This window comes from Tympanuchus pallidicinctus, unplaced genomic scaffold (genome assembly GCF_026119805.1).
Source record: "Tympanuchus pallidicinctus isolate F22 unplaced genomic scaffold, pur_lepc_1.0 scaffold51, whole genome shotgun sequence".
Lineage (NCBI taxonomy): Eukaryota > Metazoa > Chordata > Aves > Galliformes > Phasianidae > Tympanuchus > Tympanuchus pallidicinctus.
This window is the reverse complement of record NW_026294771.1, coordinates 270,632-288,569: the sequence shown is the minus strand read 5'-3', so window position 1 is coordinate 288,569 and position 17,938 is coordinate 270,632. Positions and strand designations below refer to the sequence as shown.

General features: G+C 42.6%; 1 protein-coding gene across 4 annotated transcripts; it reads right to left on the bottom strand.

Moving 5' to 3' along the window:
- Positions 1-114: 114 nt before the first annotated feature.
- Positions 115-17,201, bottom strand: MPP3 (MAGUK p55 scaffold protein 3). Of its 4 annotated transcripts, XM_052705023.1 has the most exons (20): positions 17,119-17,201; positions 16,108-16,230; positions 13,699-13,808; positions 12,933-13,051; positions 12,271-12,348; positions 11,616-11,696; positions 11,130-11,267; positions 10,116-10,197; positions 8,654-8,739; positions 7,085-7,159; positions 5,908-6,104; positions 5,077-5,141; positions 4,256-4,276; positions 3,922-3,963; positions 3,365-3,529; positions 3,042-3,122; positions 2,198-2,291; positions 1,310-1,418; positions 723-845; positions 115-468 (listed from the first exon to the last, which is right to left on the bottom strand). In XM_052705023.1, exons 3-20 carry the CDS (start codon positions 13,721-13,723, stop codon positions 286-288), a joined length of 1,764 nt encoding a protein of 587 aa, XP_052560983.1. In that variant the 5' UTR covers positions 13,724-13,808; positions 16,108-16,230; positions 17,119-17,201; the 3' UTR covers positions 115-285. The 4 variants fall into 4 exon arrangements, with proteins under 4 accessions (XP_052560983.1, XP_052560982.1, XP_052560984.1 ...); XM_052705022.1 differs by lacking the exons at positions 16,108-16,230; positions 17,119-17,201 and adding an exon at positions 15,882-16,015; XM_052705024.1 differs by lacking the exons at positions 16,108-16,230; positions 17,119-17,201 and adding an exon at positions 15,882-16,015 and having other exon boundaries at positions 115-465.
- Positions 17,202-17,938: the final 737 nt, after the last annotated feature.

The window sequence follows — 17,938 nt, the reverse complement described above, 5'->3', positions numbered from 1 at the left end:
GACCCTCTGCACATTTTTCCCTTACAAAGTGCAATATTTGCAGTCTAAAAGTCACTCCAGTCTTTTACTAACCTGTTCAGGCTGAGAGTGCACAGCTGGTACTCAGGATTCCAATTCAAGAAGGCAGTATCAGCTTCTGACTTTATTTTTCCCCTGTAGTCTTTACATATTACTTTCTAGAGAGAATGGCAGTTTTGCAGTGAAATCAACACATTTCCCTTTTGTCATCCATATATTTACAAGGCTTTTTAAATAAACTCTTTCCTTTGAACGGATGATAGCAAACTATGACCTAACCCAGCTGACTGGCACCCAAAATGAATCCTTGTTTAGCTTATCTAGCACAGTTTTAAGCTGATTACATGCACTCTGGAGATCTTCTTTCACCAGCGTAGTGTCAATTAAATGCCCATAGTGCTCTTCGATGAATGCTGCTGAATTTATAATTTCCTGCTGCTCTTCATCCTGCTGACCAACACAAGAAGATGATTTGATGTTTTCAGTAAGCATCTGTAATTACTTATTAGCATTTTTATGGATGCTAGCACACTACATCATGACTTTGCAAGAAATGAACCAAAGCGTTAGGAAAGGGGAGGAGAGATCTGGGAGCTGAGATGAAGGAGCAAGAAGCATTAGGGAGGGGGAAGAAACATATGACAAGAGGGAGCTAAGGCACTTCTCTCACACTGCAAAATAGAGATTAAGGTTAGAATACTTACAAGGGGTGTCGAGATTTCTTCTGACACAGGAGATTTTAGGACATTTTTTTTCTTTTCTGGAATGAGGGGCTTCACAAAGATAACATAAGGCTTAAATTCAGGAGTCCTCAAGTGCTTCACTGCCTGTGAACAGATGTATTTTCTTTTCTCATGTCATATTACGTACACTGTGCGCCAGTGATCTGCTCATGCTGGGTTCAACAGTTTCACTTGTGTCACACCCAGGCTTTCATGCCACATCTAACCACAGCATGCTTTCGTTCTTCAAGGAAAAAGTTAACATCAGCATCCTTTCAGGTATTACAAAAGCATGTGAGCATGGTCTGACTGCAGGGACACCTTGCTCTGCACCACAGCCCCAGGAACAAGGACACGAAAAAAGGACAAAAGGAATGATGTGACAGGCAAATTATGGTTTCCTTGTAACCAATTCAGCCAGCAGCCCGGCCACCTGTCAGAAAGGTGTTCAAAAAACATCACTGCTCTCTGCACAGCAAGCAGCCCCAAAAGGTGAACAATGTTTGTTACTCAGGCAGGCAGCATTACTAGAAATATTTGCTTTCCTTACAAGAAACTGCTGAACTTACTTCAGGAACCACATCCACCAAACAAACCTTCTTTTTGGCCATCACAGACCGGATTGCCTCAAGACTTGTGCCATACAGGTTTTCTTTGTATTCTCCATGTTCCACAAATCTAAAAAGTAAATGTATATTTCTTAAATATAGCCCACAAGGCACATTTAACTTTCAACATCTGATAGCTGTTTCCCAAAGTCACAACGGTCAAATGTTGTGGAGGGAAGGAAGGTGGGGAAAAAAAGGGTTTCTTTTTCTCATTTTTTCCTTTGGTTGCTTAGTAACAGTTGTCTTCTTCCCATGATACTGCTAGTGAATCAGCACTACTGAAAAACAGGGGAAGAAGCTGCATTGATTCAGTTGACTGCTGCTCAAGTCTACTAAAACAAAGAAGTTGTTTCTCAAATGAAATAGAACAAAGCTGGCAAGGAAATGGACTTGGATTCTTCCACCTTCTGGGAGGTTAGCCAAAATCTGCACTTCTAGGAAACAAGCCTGATCTTACAGAAAGTCCTTCACACCGATGAGCTTAGCCTACAACTCACTTTGAAGTGGAATTACGAATTAAATTTCCCCATGTTGCCCATCGTATTAAACAAAGAATAAAGTAGGACCAACTAAGTATCTGTTACTTTCACGAGGCTCAGTTCAGATCAATCACAGGCTTAAATTCTAACTTCTGGTATTCCTACCTCTCCTCTGTTGTTTCTAAGTTGTCTCTCAGTATAATTCTTGCTTCACACTAACAGTCCAAACTGAATAAAAGTTATTCCTGGAAAACAGAACCCTTCCAAAATGGCTCCTCCAGTTTTCCCTGATTTTGGTATTCACATTACATTTACTTAGCAATATTTTCAAAACATAATCAGTTATATCCGTATTTTAAAATTAACTCACTTGTTTTGCTGCACATCTGTCTCAAATGATTGCTTAGAGACAAAGTTGTATTCGACTCCCTCTTTCTCATGACTTTTCTTTGACCTTGTTGTATCTAAAAGAAAGTGGAAGCAAAGCACAGCACACAGGTCAGCTTCTGCAGACAACGCTACCATCTCTGTTCAGTTTCAGTCATGTTTTCATGACCTCAACCAAGGCAGTCAAAATTAACATAAAATATAAGTGATGTTAGTATTTTGCTGTAAACTACATTACAGGATTGAAAATGAAGTTAGTTTGGGTATTGGATTCCTGCTCTTTGAAACTCAGAAAATAAACACAGAAAGTAGATAAAATTCTGCTGTGTTGCCTGTGAAGTTTAAGTATGAACATGCCTGGCTGTTTGTAGAATTGGGTCCTTGATGGCTTATATGAAATCAGACATCTTCCCTCAGAGTTCAAGACTGCTAATATTATGCAGTATTTATTTATGTTTATTCTCTTCTCAAACACGAAATCGCATCCCTTAAAGTAACAGAAACAAATGCAAACTCTGATTTGATTTGTGTCTGCACTTCCAGCTCCACAGTTAGGCAGATATTCACCCTCTGCTGGAAAACTTCTGTTGGTTACAGCAGTTTACATTCTCAGTTATATACAACACATTATGCACGTGCACGAAGTTGTACTCAGATCCACTCAGACTTTTATGATGAGAAAACAATTTCCACACACAAATAGTCAACAACTGAAACACTGACTGATCAATGCAATGAATCCCCATTCCCCAGTGCAGCTAGCACTGAGCTTTTCAACAGAATGGATGGAACAAAGTGGCAACACAGTGTCAGTAAATTCTACTCACGTGGAACTGCAACACCATACTCCTGGGGGTTCTCTGACACAACTTTCTGCTTGAGCTCGTTTAATCTGGCTCCCAAACAACCTAACAAAAGAGAATGGTCTGATTATTTCTTGTGGGGAGGAAGTACTGTAAAGAGAATAAGTTACATCTGTTCTAGCCATTCGATCCATGAGGTCTATCCTGGTGAGGGTTTTTGGTTTTTTTTTTTTGTCATTTAAAAGAAGACAACAAAATAATAATTATAATAAAAAATAAAAAGCTTTTGGAGTGAAGGCAAAAAGGGAAAGATGAAGGTGATACTCTGGATCAATTCCACCTCTTACCAATCAAAACAATCAGCCTCTGCTGCTCCCCAGGCTGCTGCTGGTACTTTGTGACCTCCTCATACGTTAGGAGCTCTGCAGCATCTGCCTGATCTGCCTGCTTTGCTTCGGTAGGACTGTTCTCCTTCTCTTTACGACTTAACCTAAAGCTCCTGCGTAAGCCAGCTGTGGAGGAAAGGCAGAAGAGGCACTGAACCATGTCTCCATTTCTTTCCACTGTCAAGCTCGTTCAGCTAGAAGGTCCTGCCTTTGAATAGAGACATTCCCTCTAGTATTTTTCTTTTAATAATCAAATGACTGCACATATGCTGATCTGATCCATGACCAGTCTGTGCATCAGGTAGAAAACCAAGCACCCCCCATCTATGCTAAAACCTCCTCAAGTCACCTTGAGCTGCTGAGCACCGGTTATGCAAACGTCCAATTAGCCCTTCAGACAGAGATAACTAGTTCACAAAGTATGTGAAATTAACTCTATTACTAATAAAGAAAATTAGCATTGGTACATTAGTTTGGAGTTTTTTCTTGCAGGGAAGAAGTGGATTTTGGTTTCTCACCTATGTAATGTCCATTGAAATATCCCTCACAGTCACAGTCCTCTGCAAAGAAAGAAGTGGGGAGGATGTGGGGAAGAGAAGGGGGGGAGAAAAGAAGGAAGATACCTTAGTGCCTGCTGTATGCATCTGGGTAGTTGGTGAGGAAAGGGATATTTGGAAACCATCATTGCTTAACTCAATCCAAATTAAATTAGTTTAAATTGTAAATCAAGATGAAACAGCTGTATGAATAAGCTCCATCTACTGCTCCCTTTGCTTGAGGGCTTACCAAATATTTTAGGAAATGAATTGGCTGGTTACCTTCAGACAGAGAATGATTTAGGAGGGCACCTACCTTTATCAGAAGTCTGATCATCTGCAGTTAGCATGAAAGACAGAGTTGATAAGATTAAAAGGCTGACAAATGACTGCATAGAATTAGAGGGAATGGAAAGGAAGGTTCCTCTGTTTTATTTGCTTATCAGGCTTTTATATCTCAAAAAACATGCAGTAATGTACCCTTATCAATTGATCAAAGACTTTTTTAGATTTAGTAGTAAATGATAATAATTTTATAATAAAACCTGCTTAATTATCTCGATAATGTCTGAATAAGTAACAACCCTCATTAAGTGCCTCCTAACATTGGATGTAACTGATACAGGAAAGATTAACTTAAATGACTCATGCTGTATTATAATTCGGTTGAGCATCTGCCCTCCACTTCACAGCACAAGAGCACTTCTCCACGAGATGTGCCACAGCATCACAGGACAGAAGCTTGCTTCTAGCACTGAAGGAGGACTATTTCCAGATTCCTGGTCTACATGAGCGTGGCATCATGCAGTCTCATGGCTCTCCCACACCTCACTAACAGCTGGGTTATTTGAAGTCAACACGAAGAAATTCTCAAGTATCTAAAAAACCACCTAAGGCCTCACGTTCTTGAGAGCAGGAAGAGAAGGTCAGCCATGATTTTAAGCCAGCAGGCACCTGTAACACTGGATAAAGCTCAAACTGAACTCTTCCCATGTGGCAACTCATATCTACGCAGATCAACCAGTGACAGAAAACACGGGACAAATACAAAAGTGCTATTATTGAAAACACATTAAAAACAAATCCTGAGAAGTGAAAATCAACTATAAAATCACTTCAGGGACTGAACAGACTTACATAATGGCTTCTTCACAGTTCTGGGGTTCGGCTGGGTGCCCATGCTTCTTCTGTACGTCAGTCGTCTAAAGAGAAAATAATTACATTTTAACCATTAAAGCTTCACATCAAAAAGAATTTGTAGTATAAGTTACACATACATCATTGAAAACAAAGAACAAAACGGCATTTTTCCTTGAAAAAAATAGAAACTGTTTTTGATTCAACATCTACAATCAGAGAAGACGCATCCAGCAGCGTGGAGTAAGAATCACATACGACCAAATCAGGTCCCTTCTTAAATCTACAGCCGTCCTGCAAATAGAAGGCATCAGGAGCATTTTTTTGCTTCGTTTCCTAAGATATCTTTATCTTACTGTGAAAACAGAAAAACCTTCTAGCCCTGATGATGTCTGGGTCTAAGCTGAAGACTCTCTTAGGAACCAGAAGAAACATCAGCTACACTTTTTCTTGCACAATTATTTAATGCATAAACTAAAAACTGTTAGAATAAATCCTCACGCTATGGAAATACAAGTCTGTGAAACAGTCTGTCTCCATAAGCCAAGAGGTTCAAGGACATATATTCCACGTTTGATCTCAGGCCCACTTCTATAGCAAGTGCTTCTGTTCTCATGCTACAAAGCACAAACCAGCTGGAAACCACCCTAAGAAAGCTGGGAAGTTCATTATATAACTGGGGAATACGAAACCTTCTAGCACTGTCCTCCAAGCATGGCATGATTCTGCCCTTTATTTCCTGCAAAAAAAAGAGAAAGCAGCACAAAAACGTGTGATACCATATGGTTAATTCATAAAAACAATAAAAACCTGTAATCTTCATGGACAAACCTTTCTTGGAACTGCTTCGAGGGGATCAAGCCTGCTCTGAGGTTGGTGTCTCCAACACGCTTTGCTTGCCACCATGTAGGATCATCTTGGCTTACAACCTCCAGGATGTGTCGTCTCTTGAAGGGCAAACCAGCCTCCTGGCAGGGAATGGCTCTGTCTTCTTTGGGATTATAGCAGAAAAGGGCCCTCATAAACACCTTCAAAAGAAAGTAACGCATCCTTTCTTCTTGTCCTTTTTGGAATTACAGCGTACCTTAAGAAGGTGCTTTTCTGACAATAACATCATTAACTAGAAAAATATATACACTTTTTCTCCTTCTTATGCTTTGTGGTACTCAAAAATATTGAATCCTGCTAAACTGCACTTGTATTTTGACTTACCATGCAGAAAAATAAACTAACTTCCAAGCACCTACTCAGTCATTATGTGTTGTCCCTGTGCAACGTGAAACTCAAAGTCCCAATTAAGCACAGCCTACCTAAACACAAAATGCAACACAGGAAAAATAGAAGGGGAAAGAGAAAACCATAAAGAGGGATTTATGGCAAAGCAGCTTTACTGTGAAGGCTGTACTTATAACATTTCTTTAATCAACATCTGATACTTAACTTTGGATTTGTATCCTGGCACTACTGCATATATCAGAGCAGAAATATTTCTAGATGTAATTTGAGGGGTTCCAAGGAAGAATTCGTCTGCAAACAGCAGAGAAGTAGGGAGGTTGAGAAGGAATCCTGGAGGGGACCACTGACACAATTAAGTCATTGCTGATAAAGGAGGCCAAATGCAAAGGCCTGATACGGCCAAGTGACGAATGCAGCTCTGTTAGAGGGCAGATCTGTTTTGACTCAAGTGAGTGGCAAAATGCCCAGTGATAATGGGCAGATAACAGCTGTCACAGCAAGAGGAGACTGGCAGGAACACCAGGCTTAATTATGCAAACCAAAAGAAGCAGCTAGATTATGAATGACCACGTGCCAAGATAAGGACAACAGAATTCACCCGAGTACTTGCACTGAGCAATATGGACAATCTTTTACGTCAAGAAGGGGCTCTATTGTCTTTTCAGTTACATTATGGGTCTCATTCTGTGATGATTCTTACTGAACCAACAGGAATCTGAGATAAATGCAAGTATGAAAACCGTGCTTTGGTATTCTACCAGGCTCTGCATACCTTGCTGTCTTTTAGACGATCTTCTTCTTTGATGGCTGGAATTATTTTTAATGTTATCGATCCCTGAGACTGTGCCTGAGAGAAAGGAAAATGTTTTTTTACTTTGAAATCAGTGTAAGGACAATGCAGACGATCCAAGTCCCAATTTAGGAGCCAGTCAGTCTTCTTCTCAGAACTTTAACAGGCAAAGCTAATCCCCTATTTAACTGTCATGATGTTCCATGAATCTTCCACAGCACTGTAATCCCCTGGAGACACCAACAGTAATCCCTCAGCTAGAATCTATTCAGACTTGCACTAAAATTCTTTCATTTCCTTTTAGCAATCACATTCGTTTCTGGATTACAGCTCATGAAGTATTAAAAACTTCCATGGCTTTTAGTTTGATACCAACTTAGGTTTTTGGAGCCTGAATATTTTAAGGTGCTTGGCTGAGAAAACAGTTGTTTTCCCAGGTTGCAGCTCTTTTTTCTTACTTGTTAGGGTGCAAATACAAACATTCCCTAAGTGAACACATCCACTCTAAACATCTTTGCTAAAAAATATCATTTGTCAGTTACAGTAAATTAAGAAGTGATTGTAGGTGCTTGAAAATTCAGAATAGGTTCATCTGATCTATTTTTAGACACATTCCCTTGTATGAGATAACTGTCCTAGAGGAGCCTGTTACTCTGCACAGATAGAAATAGAAAGCAGGGGGATCAGCGTGGGCAAACAGTTGTAGGTCTTCTTCAGAAACAAAACATAGAAAGAAAACCATCACAATCCAGGCATTTAAAATTGGGCAGACAAACACTACCCCAGGGTCCCCTCAAATCAGCTTCATACAAGATTTCAAAGTACAGTTTTGGTTTCTTCCCCTGAACCAAAAGCAGTCATTCTCCTCATCCAGTACAATTGAGTACAAATTTAAGTTAGGTGATGGAACTGATGCCAGACACTTTCAGCCTCTTAGCGTTGGTTTTCTTCTCACTGCATCACTGACCCCACTCAGCACAGGAGAGAGGGAATCAAGCTGCAAGAGGGGAGTCAGAGATGAGTAAGAGCTGGGACACTTCCTGCAACACAACAGGATGACCACAGATGTAGGAGTTCAGAAAGACTTAAAGATTTGTGGCTTTGAGCAGCTTGGAGCAAGAGCTGCTAAAGCCTTGAGAAATCTGCTAGTAAAGGACAGACTGACAGCACTAATGGGCACACAACTAACTTTCTTCAGCTCCCTGGCATAACCACATCATGAATAAGCTGCTTTTCTATTAAGAATACACATTTAATTTGCAATTTGCTTGTCATAAACAAAGCATGAAAGGGATGTTCTTGACAAAGCAACACATAACTTTATATTTGTATCTTACTTGGTACCGATTCAGTTCCATGGAAGTTTCTGAAGTCAAAAGGAGAGGACTAAATAATCCACGTTGAGAAGAAAAACTCTTATTGTAAAGACAAGCAGGGATTCCATCTGTTAGCTCTACACACACATCTTAAACTCAAGGTTAAATTTCAGCATCTATCATAATTACTAGATCACCCAATAGAAAAGATCTCGAAACAGAAATCAGTGCAGACCAAAATCTGACTTATTTCTTCGGGTCGTTTGTGAAGCACAGCAATACCATTGACTTCTCTCAGTTCATCTCCAACGTGGACAAGACCTGAAAAGAGAAGTAAGTTAAAGCCTGTAGAATGGAGAGCAGCTCTCCTCTGACATCTGACCCAGTTTAATGCCTGTGCCTCCCTCCTCTCTCTCTCTCTCAACTTAGTGGGTTTTCCTCTACAGCCAAGTGGTTCTGCTGGCAGTGTGCTCTGAAATCTCCTGCTCTTAATCCATGTGGCAGTTCTTTTCATGCACCAGAGTCATAAAGACCGGAGCAGGGAGTGGATATTTGGCAAGATACTTTGGAAAATCACCTCCTCTACATTTGGATCAGCACTAAGAATGAAAAACTGGAATAGCTTCCCAAGGATGATCAAATCCTGTACCATCAGGAGACAGGTGCTGGCTATAAAGACAGGAATAACGTGGCTGTGAGCTGACAGATCAAAACCACACAGTCCCAGAAAGATTGTTGGATGAATCAACTTGATTTTTAAACAAGCCACGAAAAGGCCCTTAAGAATTTTACATTTGCTTGTCTGGTGAAGTAAGAAATACTGCATTTGTGCACAGTATAACTACTGTTCAGTGACAGAGAAGAATTTGTGAGCAAAGGAAACAGCAAACAACTCACAACATAGTGAAAACACCAAACACACCAAGATGTAAGACTGAAAGTTAAAACCCTCTCTTTCCTTTTCTCTGGTACTTACACCTCCTCCTCCCATCTCTGCTGGCATTTTTCCTAGTGGTTATTTTAAACAAAAATGTATCTAATTAAAATAATAGATTCCTGATGAAATACGGAAATGCTAAGCACAGCTCCACTCATTTCATTACATTTATCAGATTATGCCAACATGAAAAACGGTAACAGTCAAGAAAAAAGCTGTAATTAGCTAATATTTTTCCATCACAGTAACTCATTAATTTTGGGATTGTATTACCTGTACATTAAAAAGTACACGAGGCTTGGATTCTATAAATCACACGTAAAGCCAATTCAGCTTATTGTATAAACTCTGAACAAGCACCTTCTAGAGAACAAAGTCAAACACCACGTGAATTAACCCTGTAGAATCTGGAAGCGTGGTGCACAGCAGCCTATGGAGGGAAGTCTCTCCTGCCACCAGGCACTTGAAATTCAGCTGCCAAGTGAGCCTGCCATGCAGGCTCCCCTCCCAGTCAATGAGGAAGAAAGGCAATTCCAACATTGGAATCCCATTCCAAGGCCTGCTGGGATGATTAATTCCCCAGCAATGTAAGTCTCCCTCCACTGACTGCACAGAATACACGTTCCAGTTCAGACTTGGCATCCAACAGTTTCCTATTATGAATTAAGTGAATTAAGTGAGCTCTATCTTTTTCATAAAATAATCAAAGTGTATTTTAAACACCCATGCCCAAAGAGCTGGTTTTGCTCACGAAATTTACCACTGCGATCAGCTGCACCACCTCTCATGATCCTTGCTACAATCACAGCCCCTGTATGCTCATCTCTTCTGATGGTAGCTCCCTGAAATAAAGCATAGCCCCCCCCCCAGAAAAGAAACCATAAGAAATTTGCTTAGGATATAATAAGCAGTGAAATAAACTACGTCTTCTAAACTGGAATTCATTTAGAATTCATACAGGTTTCATCTTCCACCTTCACAGCTTTCACTGCTACTGAACTTTAGCTGGTGGCCACATCACAGGGCTGCAGGAAAGCCCAGTGCTCCCTCTCTTTCTGATCACTGTGCTCAGTGTTTACATCACACTGTCATGGTGGTGATATATGGACTCAAGCACACAGAACAATACCTTGCAAAGTGCTTTCTTTATGTGTCTTCTGAATCTTTATACAACAGAGCCAGCCCTGCTATGCATAAAGGGTGAGGAAAGCCAAGGAATTACAGAGTTTTATGAGTTCTTTAAACCTCCAAGCTCTGCTGGCAATATAAAACTTTAATCAGGACTTAAGCCTCTGCTCTCTCCCACTACCTGCTGTCACACACAGTTCCAAAAAGCACTGCAGCAGACCCCTGCCCCACTGTAATTATTTTTTCTTAGGAAACCATTTCTTTCTATTTGTATCTTGTCAATATACTGTTCATATACAGCTAGTAAACACACTCCTAAAATACATCACTGACACTCGTGCAGGGGAAGGTATTCACTCATTGTATGCTAGCTATGACACAAATTACTGCATATAATGAGCATAATGACTTTAACATACAGTTTCCTCAGAAGTAACATTCCCAGCAAGTTACAAACACGTCTATACAGTGTGTGTTCAAAATGATGAATCTGTATTTACCAAAGTTCTTTCAGGCAGTTTTACTTCAAAGCACTCCCACTTTCTGTAGAATCCCTGGTGGTGCCCTTCATGCACCTCCTCTGTATTTACAATGACTCCTTGCCAACACAGAATGTTATGACAGATGTGGATTATCTGATACGTACCAAGGGCTCTTTATTTTTCACAAGCCGAACAATTTTCACTGATTCTTCATCAAAATCATCATCAAAGTTATCTGGCAGAGGTGGAAGGACTGGGTCGAAGTTCTTCTGTGCTACAGTGTCATGAACTACAAGCATTGCCTGTGTGAACCAAGTAAGAAACAGTAACACAATAGAGCAACATCATGGCTTCCAATTCTCACCTTCCAGGCATGACAGCAAACATAAAAACAGACACACAAAGAAAGAGAAACATCCCCAAAAGCTTGGGAAAATCCTACACATAAGCCCTGAAGCAGGAATAGGTGGTTTCTTACTGGCCTTCTAGATAACAGTAACTGAAGAAGTCAGTATTTGGTGCTAAAGGCTTTTGCTTTCTCTTAGGACTGTCCAATGTAATTTTCCTGTGCAGAATGCTGTTGGAGTTATGCAAAGAAACTTGAGCAATTCTCTGGTGTGTTTTGGTGGTTTGTTTGTTTGGTTCTTTACCCTGAGATGCGGTGTTGACAGCAGCTGAAGCAGCTCTTTTTCTTCATTAGTCACTGGTGCAGTCTGCAATTCTTCTATTACCTTCAAAACAAAAACGAGCAACTTCTAAACAAAAGGTGTCCATAATTCCATACAATCCATACAGAATCCATAAGCAGTGCATGAAAAAAAAAAACCCTCCGGTGTTCGCTCTGCAACAAAGCACTTCAACACTGTTTGCAAGCAGGTGGCATTATTTGTGTGCATCATGCAACAAAAGTTTCCTTATCACCCTGCAAAGCCTGGACACCCAAACACATTCTGTGAACAGCAACGCAACCTGGATTGTAACAGTCTCATGTCCTTGAGATGGAACTCCTAAGTGGAATATCCTGATGTCTCTTGCTGCCTCTCCCACAGGAACACCATTTAATATCCTTCCTCTGCTCTACTTGTGGTCTGCCTTCACTGGAAACATGACATAGTATTTTTGACATTTCCTTGACCAGCTATGAATAAAATTTGCCAATAGATTTCCAAGAGAACTGAGAAAGGAGAGAAATACCTTCTCATATATCCCATATAAATACTCACAGAACACAACGGCTTTGATTTGTTGGAAGAGTGGATTTACAGAGAAAAGGGATAAAAAAGGAGATCAGGAGTTTTTACTCACATCTTCAACTAATCCTGCTGCGCTGTGCAGAACAGGAGTTGGACTCTGCCTTTCATAATGACGGAGCTTTTCATGAATCTGAAAAAGATACAAAGCTTCTTAAAAGAAATAAAAACATTCCACATACTTTTATTTGTAACTTTGCTGAGATAAATATCAGAAAAAATCACCTCTCGGGGTTATTTTTCATCTATGAGGTGTTGGTTTTGTTTGGTCTTCTTTTTGCTAATGCTAAGGAATCTGTTAAAGCTTCAGCAGCACAAGGGAAAAAATGAAGTCACCTCATGCTGCTTTTCAGCTATTGGGTACAGCACTTGCTTTTTGGCAACTGCATCAAGTAAACCATGAAGTGTTCCTAATTTGACTAATTAAACTAATGAGATGTAACTAACTACTGACCAAACCTTACAAACAGCCCTTCTCATTTGATTCCCATCACACAACTCAACATGAACATCTTATATCAGGAAGAAATGGTTTTGTTTGAACAAAGTACCTTGATTTTTATTGCATTTTCTTCATGTTGACATTTAAATAAATGTGTGTTTTGGTCAACACAGAATGCTGCACAACACCAAATTAGATTTGGCAAAGTTGTGGATAAACCAAGAAAACTGAGAATAAATAACCAGCAAGGAAAATGTAGATTGATAAACTTTTACCTTCATCAGGTAGCTGAGACTCTTTTCACTGAAGACATCCTTAAGGAACCCCATTTCCTCTTTATGGTTTGAATCAGGTCGCAGCTGAGATGTCAAAAGGGCTAAAGTTTCGTGTAAGCCTAGGTTTAAATTCAAGACAGAACAAAAGATTTTGTAGAAAGCACATCTTAAGGTCCCTCTACTGCAGGCTTAATGTCAACTACATCTACTTGGGTACCATCTTGATTGCTACTGTCTGCACAGAGGTGGGTGCTTGTCGCCCAGTCATTTTTAATGCTTCCTTGTTAAGCAGTAAATGCATCTTGAGATACAACACACATCACATTACAGCCAAAGCTACAAAAGCAACACCTTTTAAAGCCACTATTTTTGATGTTTTCCCCTTCACGTATTACCTTTGCTTCTGCAGTGGCCAATCCTCTGACAAACCTGAAGTTATCACAGTTCCAAAACAGACATGGAAGATCACTGAACCACTGCCTTTGTGGCACAGCCATCAGCTCTGCTTCCCAAAGTACTCTGCTTGCAAACATTATCCTGTTCTTTCTACCTCTAGGCACCTTTTAACTCTTAATAACTTCGTTCAGCTCCATTTTTCACACTCCTCTGCCCCTGTATATTCCTTCAGGTGAACTGCTATGAAATCTAGTTGAACCATCTTCATTCTATCTTATTTAACTGCAGTGTGAGTTCATTTCCTGCATGAAAAGCACACACACACCAGGGTTTCAGTCACTGCTCTGTTGAAAGCGTGCAGATTCATTACCTGAGTCTTCCGAAAGCACTGGCATGGCTTTGTTTGTAATCTTAGACACAAATGTTCAACTTAAATCAACACGACTGCTTCTTCTTTCTGGCTGAGAGTCAGAGGCAGTTCTGAAATCAGCAAAGAATAAAAATCTAAGTTCAAGCACGTGAGAAAAAGGGAGATCATGTAAAAGCAGTCATTTACCACTATACATTTTTCTGTTTGGTATAACCTGAGTCAGGCACAACCCTGCAGTTGTTCCGTGCATGCAATAACACACAATAAAGTAAGATACTGTGTTATATAATAACATCTTGTACAAAGCTGATGGCAAAGTGAACAGATGCTTCCCTGTTCTACTCTCAAGAGAGCCACAGTTTTAAAAGGCCTAAAGAGTCATTGAAAAATGAAAAGAGAAAGCACGATACAGAATGGAAGGCTGAAAACACTGATCAGCACCACATGCACAGGAACAGAGTGTGCAGGATGATGCTATCATGAGATGTTCTGGCATTCCAATGCAGGCCGTGCTACAATTAGAAGCAACTCATTAAAGCTAGCAGGAGTCAACCTTGGGCATGGTAATAAGGATGCTACAAAAATTACAGCTGACTACAAAAATCCGTTGTACAAAAAAAATTCCATTGGATGCTTTTATAGCTGACTTCTCTGGAGGGCAAATGACTCTGGAAAATTTACATTTCAAAGAGCAAAACTGAATCATAGAATCATAGAATGGCCTGGGTTGCACAGGACCACAGTGCTCCACAGTGCTCGTCTGGTTCCAACCCCCTGCTGTGTGCAGGTCACCAACCAGCAGCCCAGGCTGCCCAGAGCCACATCCAGCCTGGCCTTGAATGCCTGCAGGGATGGGGCATCCACAGCCCCCTTGGGCAACCTGCTCCAGTGCCTCACCACCCTCTGGGTCAAAAGATTCCCCCATAATATCCAACCTCAAGCTCCCCTGTCTCACTTTAAAACCATTCCCCTTGTCCTGTCACCATCCACCCTCACAAACAGCCGTTCCCCCTCCTGTTTATACGCTCCCTTCAAGCACTGGAAGGCCACCATGAGGTCTCCCTGGAGCTTTCTCTTCTCCAAGCTGAACAAGCCCAGTTCCCTCAACCACTCCTCATAGGAGAGCTGCTCCAGTGCTCTGATCATCAAAGCAACACACTTATTTAATTAACTTTCAAGGTTGTTTCTACTACACACTGCTTTACAGAAATAAGCACGTTCCATCCTCTGTCCCTCACTTCATGCCGGAACAAACATACACCCAATTGATTCAACCAGTTTGGTTCATTCACTACTCCATTTCACTTGACATTTACTTAACGTGTTCTCTGATCATCAATAAAGTCAACTTTAATTGCCTGCTGTCTTTGTTAGAATACGTGCCTCCCCCAGCCACACCAAAACCAAAGCAAACAAACTTGTCTTCTAGACTCTTAATCCAAAAGCATCCTGCCCAGGAGCCTGGAAAACTGCTTTAACATCTCAAAAACCCAACAGAGAACTGTGGGGCACCGGATTGGTGTTAGAATGGATGTTTCTCCCAAGGGACGATCCCATGCTCTGTAAAACCCCACCACAGGCTGTGCTGCTGGGCTGAACGCTCAAAGGAATGCCGTGCATCCCGCGCCCAGCCATTAACTGCTGGTGTTCTCAAGGCACTAAACTCAACCCCAGGCACTCGGCACGTTGCAAGGGAGGCTGAAAAACCAAAGTGCCCTTTTTGCGCATGGGCTCAAGTGCCCTTTTTGCCTAAATCCCCCCACCCCGTGCCATTAAGTCGTTTTGTAGAGCGCTCTGCTGGACGAGGCCTGCTGCCCACGGGCACAGCGACGGCACAGCCACCACCTGAGGGAACGAACCTGCTGCGGTTCAGCCTACGGCGGGCTCCTGTAACCTACAGGGCCGAGGGGGGGAACTGCTCACGCCAGAAGGCGGACATCAGCCCAGCGAGGGGAGAGATCGCTCGGAACGGACGGCGGCTGCAGCACGGCACAGCTCCATCCCGCTCCGCCCGCACGCCCCGCTCCATCCCCGCACCCCCGCACCCTCAGCCGTGCTCTGCAGTCGCCTCTCGGCCGCCCCGAGCGCTGCCCCGTCCATCAGCCCATCCCCGCACCTCAAAGCCCGGCCCCGCCCGCCCGCAAAATGGCGGCGCCGCGGTCCCTCAGCGTCACAGCCGTTACCTGCGGTGTGGGCGCGAAGCCCCGCGTTGCGCTGCGCTGCCCGTCCCGACGGAGCAGCTCCCGCCTCCCGCGCTCCGCTGCCGGCCGCGCTCATGCGCTCCGAGAGCCGCTGACGCACCGCCCTCCTCCCCTCCCCCGAGCTGCCGGGGGGGCGGTGGGAAAGGCCCTCAAGACGAGGGCTTTGAGAGCCCGCCGCCTCTCTGGGCAGCCCGCGTGGTGCTGTTACCTTTACTGTGAAGAAGTTTTTCCTCATGTGAGACCTGCTGTGTTCCAGCTCGCACCCACTGCCCCTCGTCCTGTCGTTGGATGTCGCTGAGAAGAGCCTGGCTCCATGCTCCCGACACACATCCTTTACATAGTTATAAATATTAATGAGGTCACCCCTCCTTCTCTTCCAAGCTGAAGAGCCCCAGCTCCCTCGTCAGGGAGATGCTCCACTCCCTTCATCCTTTCTGTGGCTCTGCTATCGGCTCTCCAAGCAGTTTTCTGCCCTTCTTGAATCGAGGGACCCAGAACTGGACACAATATTCCAGATGCGGTCTCACCAGGGCAGGGGAAAGGGGAGGAGAATCGATCTTTCCCTGCTAACCTCAGCCCTGCTAACGCACCCCAGGATACCACAAGGGCACAGTGCTGTAAGGGTCACCCTGCTGTACCCACAGGTTCCTTTCCTCTATGCTGCTCTCCAACAGGTCAAACCTATGCTGGTAGCTGGGGTGTTCATTGCCCAGCATTGTGAAGAGCAGCGGAGTCATAAACGCTGGATAAGACCTCTCAGATCCCCAGGTCCAACCCTAACCCACCCCCACCATGGCCCCAAGTGTCACATCCCCATCATTCTGGAATACCTCCAGGGATGGTGACCCCCCTCATCACCTGGCAGCCTTTGCCAGTGCCTGACTGTTCTTTGGAGTAGAAATTGTCCCTAATGCCCCACCTGAACCTCCCCTGGCACAATGTGGGGGCACAACCTCCTTCAAACACAAGAACATGAGGTTGGCCACGACCGAAGGTGGCATCTACAGACAAGCTGCACGGGTCTACTGCTGGTTAACCTCAAACCCATCCTGCTGTATTCATTATAGAGCAATCTTGCTGTTCTGGAATACAGCTTCACCAGCACACGTAGCGGTGAGCAATGAGTGCATTGCTGAATAAGGCACGAAGTGCTGCATTTGTGCAGTGCAAGCAGCCCCTGCACTGAGCAGCGTGCTTCCCCCACAAGCTGGAGATTCACCTTCAAGGAAACTGAATCCCTCTTCTTTTGAACTGGGTGACCACCATCATCTTCGAAAGCCTGAAAGCATGCAGAACCGGCAATAAGTGAGGCAGGAATTTTAGAAAACCTCAGTTTCAACTTTGATGTCTACAGCCTTTGTACGAATGTAACCCATAATCTCTAAATAAACTCCATCTAGTTAAGCTGAATCTGTCTAAAGTGGGATTTATGTCACTGACAGCAAGCAACATCCAAAATAATGCTCCCCCCCCACATACTTGTAATCTGACTTTAGATGTAGCATGCAGAGATAGAGGAAGAGTTTAAAAAAAAAAAAAGAGAGAGAGAAAGAAGAGCAATGATCCCTAATATCTTAATAATCATTAAACCATCAGGGCTGACGTGTTTTGTCCTTGCATATTGCTGTGGAAAGGATTGGCTGAGGACGTTTGAGAGGTTTGGGGGATTTTTGTTTTCCTTTAAGGAGATGGGTGATGGAAGACATTGCAGAGTGAGAGAACAATAAAAGAAATGCAGACACTGCTCCCCAGGGCTGAAGACGGAACAAACAGGCTTCTATCGTGTGGTGTGAACATCTTAAAGATCCTTCTGTAGCACACGGTAAAACACTGACATTAAACTCTGCACACACTAATAGCTCATTCAGAACTGAAGCAACACACAATTACCAGTGATTATAGGCTGTTTTCTAAAAATGCCAATAAACACCGGCCACTATCTTATAATGAGAATGATTTGCCAAAAATCAGGTGTTGGAATGAGTGACTTGAATTACAGTGCTGCTCTTATGTAACTGAGAATTAAAATACTAATTATT

Bases quoted from the DNA above. Each gene is read 5' to 3' on its own strand.
- MPP3 (XM_052705023.1), bottom strand. From the start codon at position 13,723: ATGCCAGTGCTTTCGGAAGACTCAG. The intron at 7,160-8,653 runs GTCTGCACTGAT...CCTTTCTCTCAG, and splicing joins AAGAAATAAGTCAGATTTTG to GCACAGTCTCAGGGATCGAT. The intron at 1,419-2,197 runs GTGAGTTAATTT...TTTACTTTTTAG, and splicing joins ACAGATGTGCAGCAAAACAA to ATTTGTGGAACATGGAGAAT.